This window comes from Polypterus senegalus, chromosome 8, assembly GCF_016835505.1.
Source record: "Polypterus senegalus isolate Bchr_013 chromosome 8, ASM1683550v1, whole genome shotgun sequence".
NCBI lineage: Eukaryota > Metazoa > Chordata > Cladistia > Polypteriformes > Polypteridae > Polypterus > Polypterus senegalus.
This window is the reverse complement of record NC_053161.1, coordinates 145,348,068-145,375,534: the sequence shown is the minus strand read 5'-3', so window position 1 is coordinate 145,375,534 and position 27,467 is coordinate 145,348,068. Positions and strand designations below refer to the sequence as shown.

The 27,467-nt window shown below is 37.8% G+C and overlaps 1 protein-coding gene across 1 annotated transcript; it reads right to left on the bottom strand.

Moving 5' to 3' along the window:
* Nucleotides 1-2,219: 2,219 nt before the first annotated feature.
* glipr1a (GLI pathogenesis-related 1a) lies at nucleotides 2,220-26,967 on the bottom strand. Its single transcript, XM_039760550.1, has 6 exons — nucleotides 26,737-26,967; nucleotides 11,912-12,160; nucleotides 6,925-7,037; nucleotides 5,274-5,362; nucleotides 3,217-3,243; nucleotides 2,220-3,113 (listed from the first exon to the last, which is right to left on the bottom strand). Exons 1-6 carry the CDS (start codon nucleotides 26,917-26,919, stop codon nucleotides 2,950-2,952), a joined length of 825 nt encoding a protein of 274 aa, XP_039616484.1. The 5' UTR covers nucleotides 26,920-26,967; the 3' UTR covers nucleotides 2,220-2,949.
* Between the last annotated feature and the right edge of the window lie 500 nt (nucleotides 26,968-27,467).

The window sequence follows — 27,467 nt, the reverse complement described above, 5'->3', positions numbered from 1 at the left end:
TAGTGGAATGTCTGTTGGGCACACCACAGTTTGTGAGACTCTAGGACTGTGTTTCTGATTTGGATGTGAGGAACACTGGAGCACCACAAGGAACAGTCCTGTCTCCTTCTCCCTTCACTCTTTACACCTCTGACTATAAATATAACACCAAGCCATGTCACTGGCAGAAATTCTAACATGATACTGCACTTATGGGGTGTATTGATAAGGGGGATGACACAAACTATAGGAGTTAGGTGCAAAAGTTTCTATTCTTGGTGCAAAGAGGATTGTCTGCATGGTAACATCACTAAAACCAAGGGTTAGGGTTATTGACTTTCACTGCACCAGAGAGCCCCTATGTCCAGTCATTATTCAAGGAGTGACTGTAAAGGTGACCCACTGCTATAAATAGTCATGACTCCACACTAATGCCAGGTTGGACTGGTCTCAGAACACAAAGAAACTATAGAAGAAAGGGAAGAGTAGGTTATTTTTCCTTAGAAGGCCACCTTCCTTTAATATGGGTAGTGATATTCGTCACATCTTCTTTAACTCTGTGATGATCAGTGCAGTTTTCTATGCTGCGCTTTGCTGGGCTGATAACATAATTTCAAGAGAAGCTCACTGAATCAACAAGCCATATAAAAGGGCAGGCTTAGTTATAGGATGCACTCTGGAGCCCCTGGGGATCATAGTGAAGGAGAGATTAAAGCAAAACTACAGGTGCTAGTCATAAAATTAGAATATCATGACACAGTTGATTTATTTCAGTAATTCCATTCAAAAAGTGAAACTTGTATATTAGATTCATTCATTACACACAGACTGATGTATTTGAAATGTTTATTTCTTTTAATTTTGATGATTATAACTGACAACTAATGAAAGTCCCAAAAACAGTATCTCAGAAAATTAGAATATCAATTAAGACCAATGCAAAAAAAGGATTTTTAGAAATGTTGGCCAACTGAAAGTTAGTTGGGGCTCCTTTGGCCTGGATTACTGCAGCAATGCGGCGTGGCATGGAGTCGATCAGTCTGTGGCACTGCTCATGTGTTATGAGAGCCCATGTTTCTCTGATAGTGGCCTTCAGCTCTTCAGAATTGTTGGGTCTGGTGTATTGCATCTTCCTCTTCACAATACCCCATAGATTTTCTATGGGGTTAAGGTCAGGCAAGTTTGCTGGCCAATCAAGAACAGGGATACCATGGTCCTTAAACCAGGTACTGGTAGCTTTGGCACTGTGTGCATGTGCCAGGTCCTGTTGAAAAAATGAAATCTGCATCTCCATAAAGATCATCAGCAACAGGAAGTTCCTGGTAGACGGCTGCGTTGATCTTGGACCTCAGAAAACACAATGGACCAACACCAGCAGATGATATGGCACCCCAAACCATTACTGACTGTGGAAACTTTACACTGGACCTCAAGCAATGTGGATTCTGTGCCTCTCCTCTCTTCCTGCAGACTTTGGGACCTTGATTTCCAAAGGAAATGCAAAATTTACTTTCATCAGAGAACATAACTTTGGACCACTCAGCAGCAGTCCAGTCGAGACGCTTCTGACACTGTCTCTTGTTCAAGAGTGGCTTGACACAAGGAATGCGACAGCTGAAACCCATGTCTTGCATACGTCTGTGCATGGTGGTTCTTGAAGCACTGACTCCAGCTGCAGTCCACTCTTTGTGAATCTCCCCCACAGTTTTGAATGGGTTTTGTTTCACAATCCTCTCCAGGGTGCGGTTATCCCTATTGCTTGTACACTTTTTTCTACCACATCTTGTCCTTCCCTTCGCCTCTCTATTAATATGCTTGGACACAGAGCTCTGTGAACAGCCAGCCTCTTTAGCAATGTCCTTTTGTGTCTTGCCCTCCTTGTGCAAGGTGTCAATGGTCGTCTCTTGGACAACTGTAAAGTCAGCAGTCTTCCCCATGATTGTGTAGTCTACAGAACTAGACTGAGAGACCATTTAAAGGCTTTTGCAGGTGTTTTGAGTTAATTAGCTGATTAGAGTGTGGCACCAGGTGTCTTCAATATTGAACCTTTTCACAATATTCTAATTTTTTAATATTGAATTTGAGACTTTCATTAGTTGTCAGTTATCATCAAAATCATCATCAAAATTAAAAGAAATAAACATTTGAAATACATCAGTCTGTGTGTAATGAATGAATCTAATATACAAGTTTCACTTTTTGAATGGAATTACTGAAATAAATCAACTGTGTCATGATATTCTAATTTTATGACCAGCACCTGTAAGTGCAATTATGGACAATGCTGAACATCCGCTACACTGAGGACTTTCAGACAACGAATTATTCAGCATAAGGTGTCAAGAAACTCAACAGGGACTCCTTTATGCCAACAGCAATATGTCTGTATAATGCCTTGCTGAGATTCGGATAGCCAATTCAGAACTTTTCTTTCTGCATGATTTTCTTGCTTTATAATCATCCTGGTGTGTATTCAGACCAAACTGTGTATTTATTTATTTATGTGATAACTACATTTGGTTGTACCTGTACAATGACAATACAATCATTATCAGTATCAGTATCAGTATCTATTTACAAATTATATTTATTTAAAGTGCTTCTGTAAAAGCCAAATGGCCTCCTGGGGACAAATAAAGTTCTATCTAGATCTAAATCCATCCTTTATATTGGAGCATAGCTCCCCAGTGCACAATGCAGCAAGCCATCTTACAGCACAGCTCCTTTCCTGCACTTCCTTTTTTTATCTTGTGTGTTGTTAAAAGGGACTTAAGGAGGTTGGCGTCAGGAAGGGCCTTAACAATATCTGCTTCAGTACCCCGGAGATACAAAATAAAAGAGCATGGCAAAACCAGTCTTTTAAAAGAAACATAGTGAACAATATCATATAATGTAATGAACTAAAATAATTTTCATTTTGTACAGCAACCCTCAGAGAGCACAGTATCACTGGACACTTCCACAGCCCCTCTATTCATAAGCAAAAATCTGAGGCCAAAGAAAGGTGGCTGCATACCCCATTGCCAAAATAGGTATAAGCGAAAGCAATCTTGTAATCAAGACAGCCTGATAGCTGATAATAGTATTAGCAGATGAGGAAGAATCGTCCCAATCTGGAGTCCAATGTGGATATTCTGAAATATAGGGAAATAACAGATGTCAGTCATCACTAAGAATGCCAAGCAGACGAGATTACATGTTAAAAAAAGTGCATAAGATATATGATTAAACTCTTACTGCTTTGTTGATCTCTCTTTGAATTTGCTGTTAAAAAAGAAAGAAAGAAATGAGAAGTTAAGTAGAGTGCTATTAATATATCAATCAATCCACTTACGAAAAGTCCCTGAGTGCAATAATTAAAATGCATCTTGAAAATACTGCACTGCACAAAAACATTCATAATACCAGACAACCTAAAAAAAAACCCTTAAAAAGTATATTCGCTATGGTGTGTTTTATCTTTCTGTGTTGTCTGGCTGCCTGTCTTTCAATTACGTTGCTAACAAGTATGGATTTTGATAGGGTGCATGTCGCTGTGGGAATTCCAACCAATGCTCATATAATGTTTTTTCTTTTTCAAATCTATGGCTTTTAATTTTGTATTTCCTCTGCTTCTGTTTTTTTTTTTTTGACATTACTATTATTATTATTTGTGTTATTTTGTTAGATGCAGGCATTGCCTGCTTTGGCCAGTAGCCCTGGTGAGGCTGTCTGGGTTGTTACTGCTGCTTTCCCGGAGTCATGAAATTAAAATTATTCTGACCCCAGTGATAGGGTGTTGTGAGTAAACCTAGTTTTTCCTCTTTTCATTTTAAATGAAAAAGCTTAATTGCATTATTTGAAAAAAGTAATGGCTACTGGGTATTGGGATATGAAAGGTGCTATCTAAGACAGACAGACAGACAGACAGAGCACTATATTATAAGATAGATAGATAGACAGAAAGACAGAGGCTCATGTTTAAATGAGCATGTTAATCGCTACAGCTTGATTGCATAAATAAAGTATAATTATTCACCTTGAATAATTTAGCTGTCCAAAACAAAACCAGTGGTAAGTCAAATAAGGTCAACTGTCTGCCAGCAGAGGCTTACTTCAATGAGGTCATCTTGAATGTGTGCTTCAGAATATGTGAGCCAACAACAGCATCACAGTCTTTCAGGCTTAATTTATAATTTGTATATTATAAATAGAATATTATATTCTCAAACAGTGTTCACCTAACTTTTGTTATTTTTTGCATTTAGTTTTTGAAATGTGGTCAAAATGTGGAATAACTAGTCTGTCATTTTCTCTACCCAAACTACCCACCGTTGCCCAGGTATATTTGTAGAACAAGTTAAGGAAGGAAATCAAAGGTTGATGTGTTTTTTAAATGGTGACCCTGTTATTATTGTCAGTTGTCCCATCCGTCAACCTCACTGCCTCTCTATCAATGTCTTTGCTCTAATGAGTCAAGAATTTGTTCTTTTCAGGTCTGATTGGATTCCAGAATTGCTGATAAGTACTTGCTGGGTTGTAACCAGGAACACTGTCATGTCTGGCTAGTTGTCTTAGTTCAAGGTAGACAGTTGATAGTGCTTAAATTGTTAAGAAAAGCACAAAAAGCAGGAGCAAAACAAGAACCCTTTGATTTTCCTTTGTGTTGTGCTGCACTTTCTTTCTTGATCAAGCCTCATCCAACACTCCCCTGTATAAGCCCACAATACTCCTTTTGATATTACAGTAGACAGAAGCAGCACACAGCAATGCCTAGGTAAATAATCAGTCTGTTCAAACATTTTACTTGTTCTGAGCCAGCAAGTGGCACTGCTGTACAATCTGCAGTGCACAGTTAAAGAATCAAAAACATTGGGACCTCCAGTGTCAAAATTTTGGGTTCCAAAGTAGTCTATATTGGTCTTGACCTAACCATATGGTCCTAGAGAGTAACTATGCAAAATCTGGTCAAGTTCCATCAAAGGCTGTAGGATTATATAAGCAACATACAGACAGACATTCTATTTTATGGTTAAAGATTAAGCTTTAGTGTCTTATAATTAAATTAATCATCGACAAACCCCCAATGCCTTTCCAGAGAATTAAATAAACAATACTATTAAACTTTTCATTCCGTGAAAAACTGCTGGCAAACTTTAAGTGCTTTGCTCAATTACTCTTTGTTTCTCTCCCATCACAAATACTGAAAAGACTGCACAGTTGCAATGTGAGAACTGTTTTACTTTCACATATTCAATTATTTTGCTGCAAATCTTTTAAATATCAGGACATCCTACACCCTGAGTTAAACTTACAGCATAAGTGATCTGAACAGGAGTCTTGACTGTCGCAGCCTGTACATGGCTCACCAGTTTTATAAGGCTTAACTCCCCTGTAGTTTCCCCTGAAACACATATAAAGAAAAATGGTGATGTTTTTGTTTCAGTTCAATTTATTTTTAAATTTGGCATTTAAGAAGTCCATTGTGCTCCACACTTTTGTTGTTCAGTTATAAAACAGAAACATGTAACATGCAACATCACTCAATATTAAACTCAAAAACACCAGTCATCTTTTCATTTCTGAGCCTCCATATTCCAATTCTGGCTCTCAGGAGGCCAACTACAGAAAAACAGTTCAGACTAAATAAAATGATTTATTACTGGGTAGCAGATATGCAAGTTGTTAAGACTTATTAAGAATTAGGCAGGGATCACAAATCTTTTTCTGACTGTTGTCTTATCTTTTACAATAGCTTCAATTAATACAGGAAATATGAAATTAATCCTTAGTTTCAAAAATTTCCCAACCTTCACCCAGTTTTTTTTTATATGTTATTTTACCCCATGTGGTTTGTACTGATGGCTAACAAAAAAAAAATATTCTCATGTTTTCATGGACAACAGACATGGCAAAATTTCTGATAGGATGGCACCCAATGGTGACCAACACTAGACAGCAGCACACAATATCAAAAATGTCCTTAGAAAAATCTTCTTTTACTCGAGTCACATAATCCACCAGGCAAGTCATGCAGCCATGGGCTCACAATGTGCAAAATGCATTTATTCTTCTAGACTCTGGAAAAATGTAGTCCACAAACACCCTAAATAATTACACTTAATTTATTTACCATATCTTTTTGCATTAAATAGTCTACCTTTGATTCTATAAATGGTACTTTAATGATTTTCTAATTCCAATGAAAACCTGGCTTAGCGCAAATGGGATAGTTGATCTTACTTCCCAGCTTGAAAAGTCTAGCTATAAATAGTGGCCCCATATACAAATGAGAATAACTAAGAAAAAAGAATAGCTAAGCAAGAATTGCACTGAGCCCTCCTTGGTACACTTTTGTTCATTCTGTTTGACAAATACAGAAAAGAGCGAGCTTGGCAATTATTGTCTTCAGCTGGTTTAGCTGTAAATACTTAACATTTGGTCATTTTTCTTCCTTTGAATATCTTTCTGTCACCATTAAAAGTAAATTGACTGATTGTATATTAATAATCTACCATAAATAATGATAATTATCTAAGGAGGACCCAGGGCAGCACTACCACTGAGCCACTCCAAATAGCTGTGCCTATTGGATACAAATCCCCAATATAAGCTTTTGAAGCCCTAGTATAGACATAGGTCTCGACAAACAGCAGCTAACCATAACACATCAATTTTTACATCACTTGAATCGGACTCTGCTGTCTATAGAAGTTGTGCAGCCACCACAAACCTATTTGAGCTACATTTTTAGCAATATAATACCATAAAATACTATTTTAAAAGATGCATTTTATGTAATCTACTAATACAACTAATTACATTCTACTGTCGATGTTATTTTGGAATATGATTTATTGTTACAAAATCTCTAGTTATAGCAAGATATAAACCAACACATTTAAAAGAGTATAAAATTATTTTTTGTTTTTTTTGCAAGAAGTAAGACAATAAAATTATACTTACGCCTCTGCATAATCACAAACAAAGATAGCCCCTGGAGCTGTATTGTAATCAATTATTCCTTTTTCACAGACCACAACAGCACAGCCAACTTTGTAACTCTTGGCCCAAACAAGCTAAAATAAGTGAACAATGAACCAATGTTAAAAATCTGTTGTGGTCAGCACTTGACTGTCTCTATATTTACAATGTTAGTACAGTATATGGTGAGAATGTACCAATATGTCACTGAAGTTTACTTTTCACATCTAAGTCTGCTTTTAAAGACAAATCTATTTAAAAAATGTGAATCACTAAAATATGGACTATATGGATACTGTTTTGACCTAATTTTGGATAATTAATTGATGAATCAATTCACCTGTGTAGTTTATTTTGTCATTAAAGTAGAACATCATAAACTTCAGCTTAAAATCGTTTAATTTACTAGTTTCTCAAATCCCATCGTAACTAAAGTAGTACGTTAAATGCTTTGTTTTGTATTTGATCTTCTATGTGCTCTGTGTGTGAATTACTACGTGCTTCCGGGTTTTGTATTCCTCCGACAGGACACAGAATCCATTACATTCGTAATATTACAGCTCTCTGAATAATTAAAATACTGAGATGTATACTTGATATAATTTTCATGACGATAGGAGTTAAAGCATGTTATTAAACATGGGAACACGGTGGCGCAGTGATTGTGCACGATCTTCGATGAATTTATTGCAGCAGTACTGTCTCTTCCAAGCGTACTAACCCTCAATTCCTGACCTTACCTTTCTTTCCCCAAATACCCAATCGCCACACAATCAGCTCTGTAATAGACGTTAAGCTATCTCTAAGCTTATAATGCCGATTCTTCAAAACTTTTAAAGAACACTGAAATATCTTCATAGTACGTGTTTAATTATTCTATCCTTCACGCCAGTCCCAGTGAAGCATACAGTGCGGGGCAGGGACAATCCATGAACGGAGCGCCAGATCCTTGCTAGCGCAGCAACACCATGTCCTTTAATTATTAACAATGTAGATTATATAAATGAAGTTACAGTTTTATCTGTATAATATAATCAACAAATTTTGCTGCACTTCATCTTAAAAATTATATCATCATGATATGTAAATACGCGCTTTATAAAGTGGCTCTGGTTGTGCAATACTATAACTGTAGTGCAAGTTTACAGTGAGTTGATTGTACTAATAAGTACAAACAGCTCTACAAGGAGCACTTGATGGAGTGATTGAGTGCGTTTATAGCGATTGGGATTGAAACTGTTTCTGAACCGCGATGTGCATATAGGAAAGGTTTTGAAGCGTTTGTCATGTGAGAAGCAGTTTAAATAGAAAGCATGGCTGAGGCAGCGTGTGCTTGATGCTGTATACCGATAATTGTCTTTCTGATCAGCTTCTCCGAGTAGTGCAGTGAAAGTAATATCGAAAAAGATGTGAAAGAAATGTAAAAAAGGGCGCTATTATCCTGGGACACCACCGAGCCATTGGATCAGGTTTGTGGTTGACACCATGGTGAAAATCAAATGTCAGGAAGTACCACAATTCACTGACCACATCGACTCAGTGGTCAAACACATCCAGTTCACCAGGGAGGACATGAAACGTGACAGGCTAACTTTCTTAGATTGTGAAATTTCCATCAGCAATGGGGGACATTTGAAAGCTGACGTGTACCATAAACCAACGCATATGGATAAGTATTTAAGGTTTGACTCTCACCATCCACTAGCGCACAAAATAGGTGTCATCAGGACTCTACAACACAGAGCAAACACCATACCCACTGACAAAGCGGCCAGGGAAGCAGAAGAACATCATATCAAAAAGGCCCTGAGAAAATGTGGTTATCCCAGCTGGACTTTTGTCAAAGCAGGGAAGACACCTAAAGAATGCTCTAAGCAATCCAGGAGAGAGGAAGGACAGCTGCTACCTAAGTGAAAACCTTTGGTGATCCCTTATGTGTCAGCAGTATCAGAACAGCTGAGACACATTTTTTCAAAACACCAGGAGCCTCATGTATAAATGGTGCGTATGCACAGAAATGTTGCGCAAGAACGTTTCCATGTTTAAATTGCGATGTATAAAACCTACACTTGGTGTAAAGCCACGCACATTTCCATGGTACCTCATACACTGTCGTACGCAAGTTCTCTGCTTGGTTTTGCAGACTGGCGGCACCCAGCATCAAAGCAGTGCTATTTTTCCTTTGTGGTTATCCTTTCTTTTTTAGACGCACATTCCTGACACAGCTTTATAAATACACTGAAACTAACCGCATATTGTTTATTAGTGTAATGCATCTGATTGTAATTAACTTGTAACAATATAATGGTCCAGGGAAAAGCCGTAGTATTCCAAATACCATAACTGCTTTAGCGTTGTTACTCTCACTGCACCTTCTTTTTCTGCTTTCAGCTGCTCCCATTAGGGGTTGCCACAGCGGATCATCTTTTTCCATATTACTCTCAGTGCACCACTCAGAATATTTATATCACTGTATCTGAGTGGGGAATCACAGAAGCAGCTGAATTATCGAGATACAGCATCAAGCACACGCTGCCTCAGCCACGGCAAAAAGCTTCAGAATCTTTCCTGTACGGACTTCGCGGTTTAGAAACAGTTTCATCCCAAGAACTATAAATGCACTCAATCAATTGTTCCTTGTAGAACTGTTTGTACTTAAAAGTACAATCACCTCATTTTAAACTTGCACTACAGTTATAATATTGCACAACCTGTGCAACTTTATAAAGCACGTATTTACATATGATGACAATATCATTTTTAAGATGAAATGCAGCCAAATATGTTTGTTAAATTATACAGATAAAACTAATTTAATTTAAATAATCTGTATTGTTAATAATTAAACATGTGAGGACACGGTGCCGCAGCACTAGCTAGTTCACAGATTGATCCTGACTGATTGCTGTATGCTGGAAGGATAGATGGATAGAATAATTAAACACATACTACGAAGATATTTCAATGTTCCTTAAAAGTTTTGGAGAATCGTCATTGTAAGCTTACAGATGGCTTAACGTCTATTACAGAGCCGATTGTGTGGCGATTGGGTATTTGGAGAAAGAAAAGTAAAGACAGGAATTGGAGGTTAGTACGTTTGAAAGAGACAGTATCGCCACCGTGTTCCCATGTTCAATAACATGCTTTCATTCCTATCATCATGAAAAAGATATCACATATACATCTCAGTATTTTAATTATTCAGACAGCTGTAATATCATGAATGTAATGGATTCTGTGTCCTGTCGGAGGAAGAGAAAGCCGATTTAAGAACCACGTAGTGATTCACACACAGAGCACAAAGAAGATCAAATACAAAACAAAGCATTTAACGTGCTACTTTAGTTAGGATGGGATTTGAGAAACTAGTAAATTAATCAATTTTAAGATGAAGTTTATGATGTTCTACTGCAATGACCAAATAAACTATGCGATTAAAGTGGAAATTTCGAGATTAAAGTTGACATTTCCTGCTTTTTTCCCCACTGTGTGCCTATTTTTTTTTCTCTGTACCCTAATAAGCTTTCATACGACACTCAGACGTTGGGCTACGACTCTCCTTTTCACGGCGACTTGGATATGTGACAACTTTTTTATTTCGGGTACTGTGTGACTTGGTGGACTTGAGCTTTCGAGTTTCTCTGATACTCTGTCACTCGATCAACTTCCTTTTCTTGTTTTTACCACTGTTCAAACCAACAAATAGTAAGTTTTTCTGCAGAGAAGCATCCACACATCATATTGCTGACACCACCATGCTTCATGGTTGGGATGGTGTGATTTTGACAATGTGAAGTGTTTGGCGTGGTGTTTAGACTGATAGCCTAAAAAAATCAATCGCCAGACCATAAATTATTCTCCCATTTGCCTCCTGGGAATTCTAGCTGACATGTAATGTGTGTTTTTTCCTGTTTGACACTCTCCTAAAAGTTGATTTGTGAAGCACCCAGTCAACAGATGTTTTCTGCACAGTCTCTCCAATTTTAGTCACTGCAGCTTGTAACTCCTTCAGAGTTCTCATAGACATCTTGGTATCCTTCCTCACCAGTCTAATGCACAGAACTTTTGTGGACGGCCTGCCCTAGGTAGATTTACGGTTGTGCCATGCTTGTTCCATTTCTTCATGAATCATTTAATTGGATATTCAATGACTTGGATATTTTTTTGTCTCCATCCCCTGACTTGGGCTTTTCAATCCCATTTTCATGGAGTTGCTTGGAGTGTTTTTTTGTCTTTGTTGTGTAGGTTAGGGCACCATTCTGGCTCTTTCAGATACATTCAGGGTAATTTATGCTACAATCAAATGAAACCCCAGACAGGTGATCTCCATTGAACCAATGATGTTATTTATAAAACCAATTGGAAGCACCAGTGATGATTCAGGGGTGTCAAATTAAAGGGAATGCTTATTGGATTGACGTATTGTGTTTTATGTTTGTAATTATTTTAGACCACTTTGCAGAGGTCTGTTTTCAGTTTCACATCAAAGACACTGTTGGTCAGTGTCAAAAAATCATGATTCACATAGATGTATGTAAAGTAACTTGCATGGGCACAAAGCTGATCTAACCCCAAACAACCTTCAGACAGAAACACATCTGTGACAATTTAAAAAAAAATCACTTTTTTGTTGATTCATTTAAAAACTACTCTTTTCTTCTCCTATTATTCTCACTTTTTTTAACCCGCTTATATTGACCAGTCTAGTCCATCATAGGGTACACTCACACACAGAGAAAATTTAGAGTTTCTATCATGTCTTTGGAAGGTGGAAAGAAACCAGAATGACCAGTACAAAGCAACGCCAGGCTGAGGAAAACATGCAAACGGTTTGAGCTCAAGTCAGAATTTGATTTCAGAACCAAAGTATCAGTACACTGCACCAATCTCTTTTCACCTAAGCCTAAATTCAGAATCTAAAGACAGAAATTCTCCCATGGCATCTTATCACTACTGTGAGGAGGCATACCTGAGTGTAATGTCCGCAGACAGACGTGCAACTGTTAGCCTGATATGAATAGGCTGTCACTTCACTGTAAAAGCTTTGTATTGCTTTGCTCGCATTGAAGGATTGTGGTGGACGTCCAACCCAAATGTTCTCACCAACTGGTGAAAAAACAGGATGGACTTTGCCTTTTTCTTCCAGGTAATTGTTGTGGTTAAAGTTGCATTTCCGGGCCCAAGCTCTTGCTGTTTTGGCCAGGGCTTCATCCCACGACTGTGAAAATAAAAAAACAACATTACACCGAAACATCCAAAATCCAAATGCTCAAAGTAAATCTTACAGTATACATCAACTTCATTTTGCAATTCTTTTCATTATGTAGTTCATATTTAAGTATAGTCATCTATTCAAAGAGCCCAGCAGATACTGGTCATCCTAACATACAGTGGATAATAAAAGCCAAGTGTGATTTCATTTTACAAATGCCCAATATGTTCAAACCTGCTTAATCTTGAGGAAGAGTAATGGGGCAGCTTCAGGCATAAGGGAGGAACCAACCCTGAACAGGGTGCCAGACCTCTACAGCAGTGGCACTCCAAGAGTTTCCTTCTCTGCAAGACATCTTATACAAACACTATGTCCACAAGCACAAGGTCTTTATAAGCTTTAAACACTGCAGTTTTTCCCCATTCTTCACTGAAAAACTGATCAAGACCTGTCAGGTTACATGGGAATTGTGAGTGAGTAGCCATCTTTAAGTCCAGCCATAGATTCTCAATTGGACTGAGATCTGGACTCTGACTCGGCCACACCAGGACATTAACATTGTTTTTCTGAAGCCATTCTGGTCTTGCTGGTGTCACTAAAAAGCAGAAGCAAGAGTCATAAAACGGTTTGGGGCAGCTATCCGTATAATATTCCCTGTCTGCAAAAAGGTAAATTACTAGTACTGATGTGCTCAGAATGGAGTCCAAAACAGAACTGATAAACTATTTCTTAAATGCTGGTTTTAAAGGCCAAAATAAGATATGATATCAACAAGGGCCAGATCCGGCAGGATCTTCCTCCATATACTCGGACCCGGAAGTGACGTCATTAAAAGGGCTGGAACCCAGAAGTGATGTCATCAGGGCCAGGCAGAATTTCCCATGAACGGTCTGCAGGAAAGCAAGAAAAATGGTCAGCACACTCCGCCACCCCCTGGTCTGGTGTGGAAATACTCTTATTTAGACCCTTTAGCTGCCTCCCATGCACTTGTGTGTGAAACTGGAAAACAAACCTTCTAAGGTACATATTTCCTGCAGGATTTCTCGATATTTTGCTGCATTCGATATCTCTTCTGCCTTCACAAACCCTTTAGTGCCTGCTCCAGAGAAGCATCCACACATCATAATGTAGCCACCACCATGCTTCACGGTGGGGATGGCGTGTTTTTGAAAATGTGCATTAAGTAATAATACCTAATATATTCAAACCTGCTTCACAAAGTTGAGGGTAATGGGGAAGCTTCAGGCATAAGTGAGGAATCAAACCTGCACAGGGTCCCCCATCCTCTACAGCGGTGGTACTCAGAGTGTTTTGTAGACTACTTGAGTCTAGCAGTCAGCATAATTGTGTGTTACATTTTCAAAATTTATTTATATGAAAAATATGTGTCATTTGCATTTCAAATGTCCAGACTTCAACCAGTGACCAATGATAAAAATGTAGCCATGAAGATCGATTCACTGCACTGATGTGCACATTAACAGCCCCATGGAGTTAATAGATTGCCTTGACCAGATATGGTCTTTCAAGGCTGACATCAAAGTGAGTTTAGAGGAGACCAGCACAATGGCTGGACTGGAGAGAGATGGAGGTTGAAGAAGCATTGTATGTGAGACAGAGAGAAACACCGAGAGAAGTTAAGCAGTGAACCCCATAAATCCATTTGAAATATATCTGAAAGTATTAATTTAGTAGTATCAATTTCAACCAGCTGCCTTGATGTTACAAATTAATGCTTAAGAAAGTACAGACTAACACATGTGAGTGATTTAGAAATCACTTTGCCTGATGACTGTCAACTTGACCACACTTTTGAGGACCACTGCTTAAGATGGCACACACATCTACTTTCAATTTAGAATTGCCAATAACCATCACATTTCTCTAGTGGGCTCAAGCCTGGGTCTTACACTGTTCAGTGCCAGCTGCTGCCAGGATTCATTCATGAAAGCTCTTGCCAAATGTGCAAGCCCCATACAATGGATGAACAATTCAATTTCAGATTAGCATTACATCTAAAGAAATGCAAGAAAGCAGCAAATCAGACGTTTTAAAAGAAGAAACTTCATGTGAATGTTACTGTTGATAATGGCTAATATTGATGTAACTGATGGAAAAAAGGGACAGGTCAATTAAAAGAAAGACAAACAGAACTAGGAAGCACCACCCATGCCTGTTGCCAAATATAGCAGTTTTCAAGATAGTGAAAGGCTTTTTTGAGAATTCAATAGATTTCTTTGGGGAATAGAGCAAGGTTTTAGTGTGTGTGTGTGTGTGTGTGTGTGTGTGTGTGTATTTTGATTCTAAGGAAAGAGAAAAGACAAAATAAGCCACACATTACCCTTAAGATTAGATTGAGTTTTAGGATCTGCTGTTATGTTTAATAATTAAAATACAGAAAGACCTGATTTTATCATTATTAATATTTGAATACATGAATTTCAATAACAACAATAGAAGGCACAGCCTTAACACAACATTCACTGGGTGTAGCGTAGGATCAACTCTGGATAGCAAGCCATTTTCTTGAAGGCCACACTGAGCCAATGTATATGTGCCAGCCCAGCCAAACCAGCATGTATGTGAAAAAATGGAGCACCTGGGAAAACATACCAATTCCACATACGTAGCGATTAGGGTAGGAATTCAGACTGCAACAATCTGCTGCCCCACCACCAGTATTATTTTAACATAGCAAAAAAGCAGTTCTTTGTATATTCTAGTATTTGCATTCTTTTTAATATGTTTTGAATTAAGTTTCGTATTTTTGATCTTCATCTAAATCCTATACAGAGATGTAGGGATTAAAAGTAAATTAAAATCCCCAGGGTTGTATTTTTATTCCATGTACAGTATGTCATACATGGAATCATCAGATATCCAAAGTTCCTTTGTGAGAACATTATGGACTAATTAGATTCAGAAATCAGTTAAAAAGTCAACCAATTTCTTCCTGTGTTTATAGATTAGTCTCTACCACCAATTTACTGGAATTGTGTCTAATTTCATCAACAAATGACAAAAGCATGGTTTGCCTGCTTCAACTTTAGAGTAAAGTAATTTGGGTTCTCAGTTAGAGGCACTTACTAAGCTCTATGCATTGAAATCAAGACTTGAAGATTGAAATCAAGACTCACCGTGTTGTGGCCACTAGGGGTGGTGTACCAGCACCCTAACCCCCCAGACACAATTGCACCACAACAGTCCCAGTTCAATTAAAGTGTTTTTAATTTAAATAATACCTTCAGCACAACTCAGTAATACAGCACAATCCTTTGTCTTTGTTTTCCTCATCTTCCTTTTTCTCCACCTCCACACTAGACAGTAGCTCTCCCTTCATCAGGTGGAGGGCTTGCTTTTAACTCCACACCCGTGAGGACTTTCAGTGCTTAATCTACTGCCCCAGGGAAGCACTTCTGTGGTCAGGGAGGACCCCAATGGCCCTTGTGCTCTCACTATCAAACAGCTCCCCCGGTGGACCCAGCAGATTCTGGCAGAGCAACCAAACCCAATCAGAGCATCCTCCTGAGGTTGCTGGGATGTCAACCCCGGTGTTGCTACTGCCACACTATCTTCCTGTATCCATGTCCTGGTATGGCATAGCAATATCACCACTCCCCAGCTTCTTTCCTTTCCTATGGCCTACTGGCTAGGTAAGGGATCAGGATCCATCCCAGCAGGAACACCTGTTGGTCCCTCACAGTGTCAAACCTTATTTCACCTTTCACTTTAATGAAATATATATATCTGTGTGTGTCTCTGTCCGGTTGCTATGTCTGTTATATGCCATTTGGTATGGGATTTGTAAAAATATCTGCAGCATCTGTTGGAATGAAAGATGCAGTGCATTTTATTATTAGATGCATCACAAAATACATTCTAATAGATTGTGCGATACAAATGTTAAGCTTTGAATATGCTGAAGTCAATGTTAATTACTTAGATTTCCATCTATCTAACAAAGGTAGCACAGCTAGTTATTAATATTCTCCAATAATATTTAAGTGGAAAAGAAATTGTAAGTCCTGGCACTGGGCTCTCTCCAATCACACTATGTCTTCATAGATTTTTTTTCTACACCCTTGAGATATCTTTACATATGTTAGGGTAATGAGTGACACTAAACTGGACCAACGAAATTGAGTGTAAGTGCGTTACGTTGCTACTTGTTCTGACTGCAGCCCCCAGCCTGGTGGAGGCAAGTGGTTTTGAAATTAGATGGATCCATGGGTGGGTGCATCTTTTTCTGGTGTGAGGGGAACCCAAGGAATGTTGCACCAGTGCACAAATGACTACACTAAAAATGAATGGAAGTCTACACTGGCTTGCTGCATACGTCCCTTTCCACTATATCCCAAAAATGCATGATTACTTTGAGATCCTAGGACTGTGAAGGCCACTAAAGCAACTAAAACTCTTTGTCATGGTTGCAGAACCAATACGTCAGCTATCTATTTTAAATCACTGTTGGCTTATCAACCATAGATTCCTCATTTTTAATACATTTCCTACTTTTCTATCTAGAAACATTTTTAACTGCATTTTTGTTCTCCATAGCGGTGCATTCTTCCTGGAATATTCTGTGACAACTTACATACATGACAAAGTCATCTTAATTGTATTTCTACTGAAATATTTTGAATTCAACCACAGTTTTCCTCATTTTTAAGGCTTTTCCTAATCTGGCAGTATGATAATCATATGCAACCATAGGTAGAGTTTAAAGGGGGAACGAGCAACACAACTGATATGTACCACAAGTCAGAGGTTTTCAGACACCAGTTCCCCACAAATAGAATGATTAAATATTTTATCATGTTCCTTATGCTGTCAAACTAAAAATTTAAGTTACATGCAGCTCGCCAGCAAGTTACATTGTTCAGAAATTGCAACACAGCATGCTGCTCTTAAGCTATGGAGGGCCGACTGTAAAATGATGCACTTTTTTTATTATCAGTTATTGTACATTTACAGCATACCAAATGTAAATAATGCTTGCTTTCTCAAGTGTGTGCATTTTGATGTGCAAAATGCGAAATAATTTATTAAATAGTAAACATTTAAACTAAGTGGTAAATGTCTCTGCTAAATGCCCAACTTAAATGCTAGATGTTCAACTTAAAAGGAAAATGTTTCTTCTAAATACTAAATGTCACATTTAAATGGTAAATGTCACACTTAAACACAAAATATATAACTTAAATGGTTAAACATCATACTTAAATGCTACATGTTGTGGAGCCGACCCGGACACAGACAGGCGGACATGTTGTTCAATACCACCACACGTGTTTATTTACAAACTATTTACAAATAATTTGGTCACTCAGACCCAGAATACCATCCAAATAGTGCACAAACCCCAAACACACACAGTCCTGGCCACAATATGTCTTTCTTCGGGCCGCCTCCACTCTCTCTTCTCTTGCCTTGTCCTGCCTCCACCCGACTCCAGCCTCGAATGAAGGGAGACGGCCCCTTTCATACATGACCCGGATGAGCTCCAGGTGCTTCCGACACTCCCCCGTTGGCCACGCCCCAGTGTGGCAGAAGTGCCGGCTGTTCTCCTGGCAGCTCTCCGGGTGTCGTCCAAAGTCTTCCCCCCAAGCACTTCCTGGTGTGGCGGAAGTGCTGGGGCAACAGGTCCCCAAGGCATTGGGGCACCTCCTGGCGGTGACCACTGGCCCCTACAGGGTAGGCCTTCCGTGCCCTCAACCCGTGGCCCCCAGAACAACCAGGAAGGGGTTCTACTGGGGACGTGATCCAGGATGGGCTTTGACCCTCTTCCGGTAATTCATGGTGTCCCGGCCGGGTCGTTGCCCCTGGCATCCCTGACAATGTCAAACTTAAATAACTAATTGTCCAACTTAAATGTCTAGCTGTTGCACCTAAATGGCTAATTGTCCAACGTAAATGGCAAAATATATAACTTAAATGCAAAATGTTACACTTAAATGTGAAATCATTTGTTTAAGTGGCAAACATTTAACCTACATGGTAAATGTCTCTGCTAAATGTAAACGTCTGTGCTAAATGGTAAATGTCCAACTTAAATGCTAAATACCAACATCTCACATTTAGATGTTATTTGTCTCACTCATATTTTAAATGTTGCACTGAAATGTCTGATAAATGCCAAATGTCAAACTTAAATACTAAATGTCCAACATAAATGGTAAATGTCAAACTTAAATGTGAAATATCCATCTTAAATGGTTACATATTGCACTTAAGTGCAGAATTTTGCACTTAAATGACTAAATGTCACACTTGAATGGCTAAATGTCCAAGTTTAATAGCTAACGTTTGTGCTTAAATGCTAAATGTCACACTTAAATTATTAAATATTGCACTGGCTGAATGATGTAATGGCTAAACGTTGGTCAGCAGTCAATACACATTCATATTAATTACCGCACCTTCAAATTGGCATGTTTATATTTTCCTAGTCAGCAAGTGACAGTTTCTACTTTCCCCTTTTGTATTATTAATATGTAGCCTTTGTCAGAATGCCTCAGATCTCACAGGCTTACCACTGTTTATAAGATATTGTACCATATAACTTCCCCCACCTTCCCTTCTACATTTATAATCTCAGGCAATTAGGTGTAGTAAAAGACAAGTAGGAGTTAAGTTACAATTGAAATAATGTATTATTGATAATATTCATAAATAATAACAATATGCAAAGTACATTTGAATATTGGCAACCATGCAACCTGATAAATGCTGATGTGTAGTTTCTGGCAGTACACAGTCTTGTTAGTTACTTAAATGTCTCTAGTTAAGGCATCATTTGTGATCAGCTTTCTTCAGAACAGGCCACATGCCTGTCTCAGTATGGCTGCTGAGCTGTGCTTTTCATTGTGTTGTCCTTTTCAGTTAATGGTGTGAGATGGTCTTTCATCAGTTTGGTGTGAGAGAGAGAGTGAGGTCAAGCAAGCAAATTTTATAGGTTTTCTGTCCAACCCCTACAGCCAATTGGGCATCATAGTACTTAAAAGCTTTTGATACAAGCCAATTCCAAACAGCCGTACTTCAGACCAATCGGGGGATAGCAAACCATATATTAAGGTAAAGCTTGGCAGTTAGGCAGCCTGGCTTTCCTGTGGAGGTTGAGTGGGAGTCCTGCAGAGAAATAAATATTAGCTAAACTTGTTTGAGGCACTTAACCTAACCCTGTCGTAAAATTACAAAGAGACTCAGTCCTAAAAGGCGGGGTAAACATGAATGCTTCTTATTAATGTAACACTAATATTACATTGCTTTGCCTAAGTTACAAATAAGGGCATACAATATTTATCAACTTGTATGCAAATTTTCACATCACAACACATACCTAACATGGTCACAGCAGAGAAGGTTTGGCTTTAGGACATTGAATGTCTAAACATTTCCTATTTACAAATCTGCACAGAATGTTGCCATTTAAACTAATCAGTTTCAGGTTTGAAAATGAAGATTAAAAATAAGAAGAAATTGTTATATAGTAACACAATATATTTGCCATTCAGATAGAAAAATTAAAAGGCAAAGAAAAAAATCTTGACATTTAAGTTGGACATTCAGCATTTAAGTGTGACATTTAGCATTTAAGTTGGACTTTTAGCAATTAAAGTTTATTTTTACCAATTTAAGTTAAATATTTAGCATTGGAGTGTGACATTCTGTGGGTTCTGAAGGTATAACAAAACAGAAAGTCATAACTTTCATTTCCATAAAAATGGAAGAAAACTACTTTATTCCTTAAACGCATTTCCAGCAAAACTAGTGAAAAGCTCAAAGGCTGTCAGTTATCAGATCATTATAGAAAAAAAAAATTGGACAAGAATGAAATATGCTTAATAATTGTTGAGCTATTTCAATTTTACCTCTCCTTTTCTGAAGTATCCGAAAAAGCAGTTACCATGCACCTTCATTCACACCTATTAGTTATGACTGGATAGATGAAGATAACTACCTGTCTTTGAATGCATTAAAAACAGAAAAGCTATTTATTAGGAGGATTGATGCCAACTGCAACAACATCCTATATATATATATTTTAATTCAGTAGATTTAAATATTAGTTTTACTGAATCAGCAAGCAACATTAGTGCCATCTTTGACACCAATTGCACACATTACAACACTATCTGTACCTTTACTTCCATCTTAAGAATACTGGAAGATTAAGATGGTTTGTAAATATGAAGGATGCTGAAATATTATTATTGCTTTCCTTAGCACACGGCATTATCCAAGGTGACTTACAAAGCAAGTTATAATTAAAGAATGATATAAAAGTGCAAGTGTCAAAAGCAACACAGAAAAAGATTAAAACAAAAAACTGCCGCAAGAGGGAGTCGGACTACTATATAATTTGTAATAGAACTAGACTAAAACAAATAAAGACTAAATTCTGTTAGTACAACAGTAGACATTCTGTGCAAGATGTACTAAGCAGTTCTAAGATATTCATGGAAAAGGTGACTAAACATGAGTAAATTGGCTGCATTTTGAATAAACAAAGGAAAATCATTCCATGATGCAATGTGTTATTCTCTGGCTGTTCAAATTGTTCTTTATGCAGGTTTCAGTGAATTCAAAATGCTGCTGCAAGAACTAGAAAGTAAGAACATTTAACCTAAGTTCTTACACTGGCTTCCAGTTAGGTTTAGGGCTGATTTTTAAATTCTGTCTCTCTTACATATAAAGCCGTAAATGTCCAAATGCCATACTAACTTGTCTGAAGTTATTATTATTTACTAATCAAAGCAAACTTTAAGATCTCAGAATGCTGGAATATTCCAGAATTAATGTAAAAATGTGAGATGGACCTTTTAGGTACAGGGTCCTGAAGCTGTGGAATAATTTGCCTGAAAATATAAGATTTGTCCCTTCAGTCTCAACCTCACTACTTTAGTCTAGCATATCCTGACTAGAGTTGCTGATTAACTGTGCAGATCACATCTCTGATTGTTAATCATTTGTACAAAAATACAAGCATTAGATAGATAGATAGATATTACAATTACTGTGCACTATTACTAACCCTTCCCATTTTCTGTTTCTCTTCTTGGTGTCCTGCTGTGACATTGGGTGCCACTGCTCTACTTCCAAGCTGTGTTCCTGCCCATTGAAAGGCATTTGAGATACTGGTTGCTTTGGAAGCAACAGACGTAAAGATCAGATTGGACAGCTCATTCTATAGACTTTACTATAGAATAACCAAGATTGGGTGGGCAGCCAATTGACTGGGATCTTCAAGACTGTGATTTTGTGTTATAACTGACCATAGACTCTCCTCAGAGTTGTATTTTATTCAGAAATGCTGCCAACTGAAGTTTTTGTTTAACTCCCATCTGTTGCCAACTGACCACATCTCAGCTATAACAAAAATGAACATTTTGGAATGGATTTACTGTGTGCTCAAACTAAATTTTATTTGTATGCAGTAAATATTAATGCAATTTATAATTTAATTATTATTACTTAAATTTGCTTGTAAATTTGTTACAGTGGTCTGAGTCTGCACCTACTGAAGACCACAATAGAAAAATAAAGTAAATTGAACTGTGATAATGGAAACATGGAGAGAAAAAAAGAACTGTTGATCACAAGAGGTTGTCCCAGCAGTAGAAAAACTATTTCTTGTCAAATACAAAAGTTTACTTTCAGTTCATTGCTCTATTGAATGTAACAAGTGTCCTGTGTGTTACACAGCCACTGACTTCATGGGGACTGGAATAAGGGGACCAAAGCCAGAAGCATGATGTTTTTGTCTGTCTCCACTTCAGTGCAGAGGAAGACCTTTGCACCTCAACATGTCTTTGCCGGTCGGCACAAGTTCAAATGGTTTCATGTGTTATCAACAATTCAGTCTGCAGTTCAGGGAGGATGATAAGGAATGATGACAAAGTATTTAACTTGCTGCCAGCAGAGTTCTTATTTTCCATAGAAATGAAACAGGGTTTTCCCACCCTAGTTGCCCAACCCTTTAACTTATTTTTAGTTCTTTTCTTGTTTTTTACTTAAGTACAATTTCACTTCTATTTACCTGCTTAAACAACAGCAGCAATTAAAAATGGGAATGGTTTTACCAGTACCATATAAATCAGAATGTATACATGATACAATAAGGGACAGTGTACTGCACAGTGACAATCATGTCACGACAATCACAGTTTACTAGAATTATCTGTGAATTGCATCTTGTGAAGCTGCTTGCCTTGTCAAATACTTCGACCACTTCATTTTAATTTCAAACTTAATGAATACACATAATTTACAAAATGGATTGTCGGATTTCTACTCCACAGCATATGCGTTTGGCCCTCCGGATTTTAAAATCTCATGGTCAAACGTCTAGCAGCAGCACATTTGTGTTCAATTTTAAAACTGTAAAGTTTGCTGAAAGGAAGTTTTCTGTGTATTTTTCTCTGGATTCGGACCTCAGTAGTATATAAACATTGTATTGGGTGGCACACATCGATCCCAGCTGGGATGGGGCAAGAATCAATACCTGGCTGGGAGGCCAGTGTGATACAGGGACAGAGGGAGACAACCTTTCAGGACTACATGCTTCCCCCGATACGCTAGATGGCAGCATCCCTGGGCTAGAATTCCCACACTGAAATCTGCAGGGCATGCTGGGAGCAGTCCTATGAGGCATTCCTGTTGGGTTCTGTTGGTGCCACCATGGAGAGCTGCCAAGATTAGTAATCCCTACTTTGTGGGGTTTCTGTTTGATTCAGAAGTGCTTCCAACAGGCTATGCCCTAATACCAGAGGTACTCCTGGGTCCAAGAAAAAAAGAAGTTGCTTTAGCTCATCCAGGTAAGTCAGAATCGAGTGAAAGAGAACATAGCTCACCTGAAGGAGTGGAAGGAGAAAGAAAAATATTTATTGTGCCAATAAACCTTTTATTTAAACTGGGACTTGCGTCTATGCAATTATGTCTGGGAATTGGCATGCTACAATACGAAACGGTAATAATGAGTGATTTTTGGTTTGCTCTCCCATGTTTCTACAACAGAGTTTTCATGCCATTTTTGCTAGTATTTGTATTAATTTCTCACTATTTGCTGCTTATCATCTCTGTAGCCGCCAGAGTATAAGGAGAGTTCAAGCACAGGTAAAATGTGTGCCAAAAGAAATCTCTCAGTCCAAAAGTTTGTTTTAAAATATTTAGTGAAATTCAAAGCAAGCAATCCACACAAGAATAAAGAAAACAGTTCTTATACATATAGAATAAAAGGCAAAAAAAGGAAAAATGTATCTTCTCTAAATTTAGCGTTTCTTGTAAAACTTTAGTTATTTCCATACTTAAAGGTTCTTAACTTCTTCTATACTTAAAAATTCTTAATTTCTTCTTCTGTACGCTTTAAACATACGGCACAGCACTTCAATTAAGTGCTTTGTCTTATGTGTTTCTTAGCACACAAAACATGCACACAAGGTACGCAATGCTCAAAAGGCACGGTTTAAAACCATGTGCCCTCTACACCTTACACATGGGCAAGGCTGATCACTAACTGAGAATAATGTCTAGTCAGAGAAGTTAGAAATAGTTAGAATATACCAATTCTATTAAACTGATGGGGGTTAGTAAAACATTTATGAATCTTATGTAACTAGGAAATGCCTCTTACAATCTCAAGATGGCCAAGCTTTTATGATGTCACTGTGGTACTTGTGCTGACTATGTATATTAATAGCTGCATTCTGTGGAAAGTCACCTGTCATACATACCATATGACTCAGAAAGCTGCCAGCCTTTCAGACAAGTCTTAGATCATTAGACACCATCTCTGTGGTGTTTTTGTGGTCTGCTGTTTTCTTAAAGGGTACATTTCTGTGCCTGTGATCAATGGCACCCCATCCAAGGTTGCCTCCTGCCTTGTGTTCACTGCTGCTGGCATAAGCTTGACCCCAGTAACCCTGAACTCTACTAAATGGATTCAATAAAGTGTGTTTCCTCACTTTGTTTTAGGTGATTTGTTTTTTTTTTTTGTGATTTTATATTCTTGTACTTTGTGCATGTACAGAACAGTTTGCCTCTTTGTTATTTAGCATAAAAGTGCTTTTGTTTGCTCTTGAGGAACTAGTCACTTAGGCGAAAACTCATGCTTGTTAAGTTCTTACGGGGGCTCTGTCCCTTGGTTTAGATTTTTTACATCATAAAAAACAACACTTCCTTTTAGTAAAGAATTGTGTAAAGCGCTTCTTTTTATTTGACTTTATACATGTCAAGCCCTTTTCCTGATAATTCAGCTGGGTGTGTGATTGACGTTAAACTATTAAAGGTGTTTTTAGGCCTCGGCTTAGTGCTGGGGCACAGAATTTTTTTCTTTATTTCTCTGTGGCTCCCCTTCTTGTAATGATGGGATGCAGCACAGTGGCATAGCACCTTGCAGTAAGCAGCCCAGTGTTCACATTACAGGTCCTCCCTGCATGGACTATGCATATTCTCTTCAGATGCTAAGGTGCCAGTTCAATAACATGCAGGTTAGGAGGACTCCCAATGCCACATTGACCCCTGGAGTATGTGTGTGCTCGTCCTATGATGGACCATGTCCAGGAAATGTTCCTGCCTTGAGCTCAATGCTCGCTGGGATAGGCTCCAGTTTCCCCATTACACTGCTCAGGATAAAGTGGTTTTGGAAAATAGATGGGTGGTTTGGAGGGATGGATAGATTAATGATGATAACAGAAAGAAATTTTAAACTTCTTAAGGCTTACTCATATGCATTGTATTACTCCATTAAATTTGAAAGTAAGGAAAGAAACATGATGTCTTCAATAACGGTAATAATTAATAAAATATATCTCTCTATTATAAAAAAAAATCCTGGAGAGAAACAGTAGGGCGACGAGACATGATCTTCACATTAAGATCAAGGAAGACGCTTAAAAGACCCGCGAGACTAAAGAGCTTGGCCACAGAGCGTCTCACGGGGACCTTAAACATGAGACTTTGTGCCAAGAGATTGACCCAGGACCGTCTCGTGATGACTTAGATCATGAGATTCTTGCAAAACACACCCTGCTTACAAATAAATAAGAGCACAGGAAGCAACACACTCAGTCGTGTTTTGGCTTTGAGCACACACAGATCCAGGGCTCTCAGCGCATATAAAGCATAGAAGGACAATAAGTTATAAATGAAATGTAGATGACTAAGAGAAGAAGAAAGCAGCGCGGAGAAAACAGACTCAACAGCATTGGAGAGACAAAAAAGAAAAAGAACAATCTAGGTGCAAATTCAGAAAATAAGGAAAGTAATTATCAGTCCGGAACAAGTGGAATTGAAAAAAAAGCAGGTCCAATCTGGACATTGGCGCTATACACATGCAGTGCAGGTGTACAGAGATTATGAAAGCAGTGGAATTCGAAAGACTCAAAAAAAAAACATTGGCGCAATACACATGTGGAGAAAGTTAAAGAATATGAAAATAGGAAAATTAGAAAGTATAAAAAAAAGAAAGTAAAGATCAGTAAGCATAAACAAATGGAAATTATTACTCGAAAAAGGGAAAATAATCACTACAGACCAGGTGTCAATGAAACAAAAGCAGGATAAAGCGATGTCAGAAATAAAAGACAGAGTAGAAAACAAAGTAAAACATCATAAAGAGGTTAAAAAACAAGGGGGCCAAAGACATACTGAGCAGGTTAGAGATAATGAAAACTGGAATTCAAAAGATTAAAAAAAAGACGTAGAGCGCGAAACACATGCAGAGCAAGATACAGAATATGAAAGCAGCAAAAAATGACAGTGTCAAAAAAAAGAAAGTAAACATCGTATTAGTTCAAAGAAAGATAAATGATTACTTGGAGAAATAACAAAAAGGCGAATAGAGATCAAATATATGGATATGTCAGAAGTATGTAAATATTGTAAGGCTTAAGTTTAAGTCAAGAGAATTTCAAAAACGTTTTAACCTCACATGCATTTATTGGTTACTTTGCAAAAAAAAATTAACTGCTGATGATCGTTTTGTCTGTGCCGAAATTCCAAACATAGACACCTATCCTGAATTATGGTACAAAGTCATTAAACACATGTCTCACTGACCTCATTATAAAGATTCAGAACATTGGGACTCGAAAGATTACAATTATTGTTTTTACAGAAGTTCTGAAATAAAAGTGAAACTAATGAAATAGCAACAATTTAAAGAAAAAAAAAAATCTTAAAAGTGTGTATCTGGAAAACAAAAATGGGCAAAAGCGAGCAGGGGTCAAAGCCTCCTAGTAATACATAAATAATTAAATTATTTGAATACTTTCCCTGTTGTCTACTGTTATTATTTAAATAAACATAGTTTTCTTTAATCATACTTCACAATAGTCATAAAATGTTAATAATGTTAAACAATTCTCCCTTTGATTGATGAACACTGTTTTGTCCATTAATGATAAAGGTATAATACAATACCTACATTATAATCTTTATTTTAATCAATTACCCCATATTACATAGGCTATATGCTGATTTAATGTCATCCACTGCTCTCATTTTCAATGGCAACAGTAACAACTGCTTTTTTTAGTTATTATAGACTTTTAAAAAACCTCATAAAAGTAAGCATACATTACCATGCGCTTCATATCACTTGCTACAGGTTTCACTTGTGAGCGGTAGTAATTGTGAGCCTTGATATATTCATCAATGAAACTCTGATCATTAATATCTGGAAGTGGATGAACTGCAGGTAAACTCCATGTGAGTACAAAAACAAGCAGATATCCTGCGGGCTGAGGCATACCCAAAGGCTCCATCTGCAGCAGCCAGGAGCAAAATGAAAAGCAACCGCTCCTGTCACAGCTCTCAGTCAACTTCCTTTATGACAAACTCTCTCATTTGCAGGCAATACTTTCAGAAACAGGAAGTAGTGATGAGCTTAATTTTTTTTTTTTTTTGCATGTTGCCCTATTGTTTCCTGCAGTTACTTCAACTGAGAGTGTTAAAGTAAGAGACTTTCAAATGAGCCTATTTATCAAGATTGCTGATTCTTATCTTGGGGTGTACAATGCCATGTACAGATTTTGAAATGATAAGGGCTGAAAATGAAAGGTTGGACATCTGGGAAGCAATGTCAGAAGTCAGGAGCTCACCCACACCCACCTGAGTGTTTGGCTGCCTCCAAAGTTTGAGAACAACATAAAGTGTGGTGAAGGGTGAACTTCAGCTGCTCTCTATTTCAGACATCCAGTGACTTCAATTATTTAACTGGCAGCTTTATTTCACAAATAGCAAGTGCTGAGGCAGTGAAAGCTGCAGTATTGTCCTTACCTTTCCTTATAGAAAAATAGATAGACATGAAAAG

Coding starts and splice junctions, on each gene's coding strand:
- glipr1a (XM_039760550.1), bottom strand. CDS start 26,919: ATGGAGCCTTTGGGTATGCCTCAGCCCGCAGGATATCTGCTTGTTTTT. Junction 12,161..26,736: donor CAAGTGATATGAAGCGCATG/GTAATGTATGCT, acceptor TTATTTTCACAG/TCGTGGGATGAAGCCCTGGC. Junction 7,038..11,911: donor TCTGCGGACATTACACTCAG/GTATGCCTCCTC, acceptor CACTTATTTTAG/CTTGTTTGGGCCAAGAGTTA.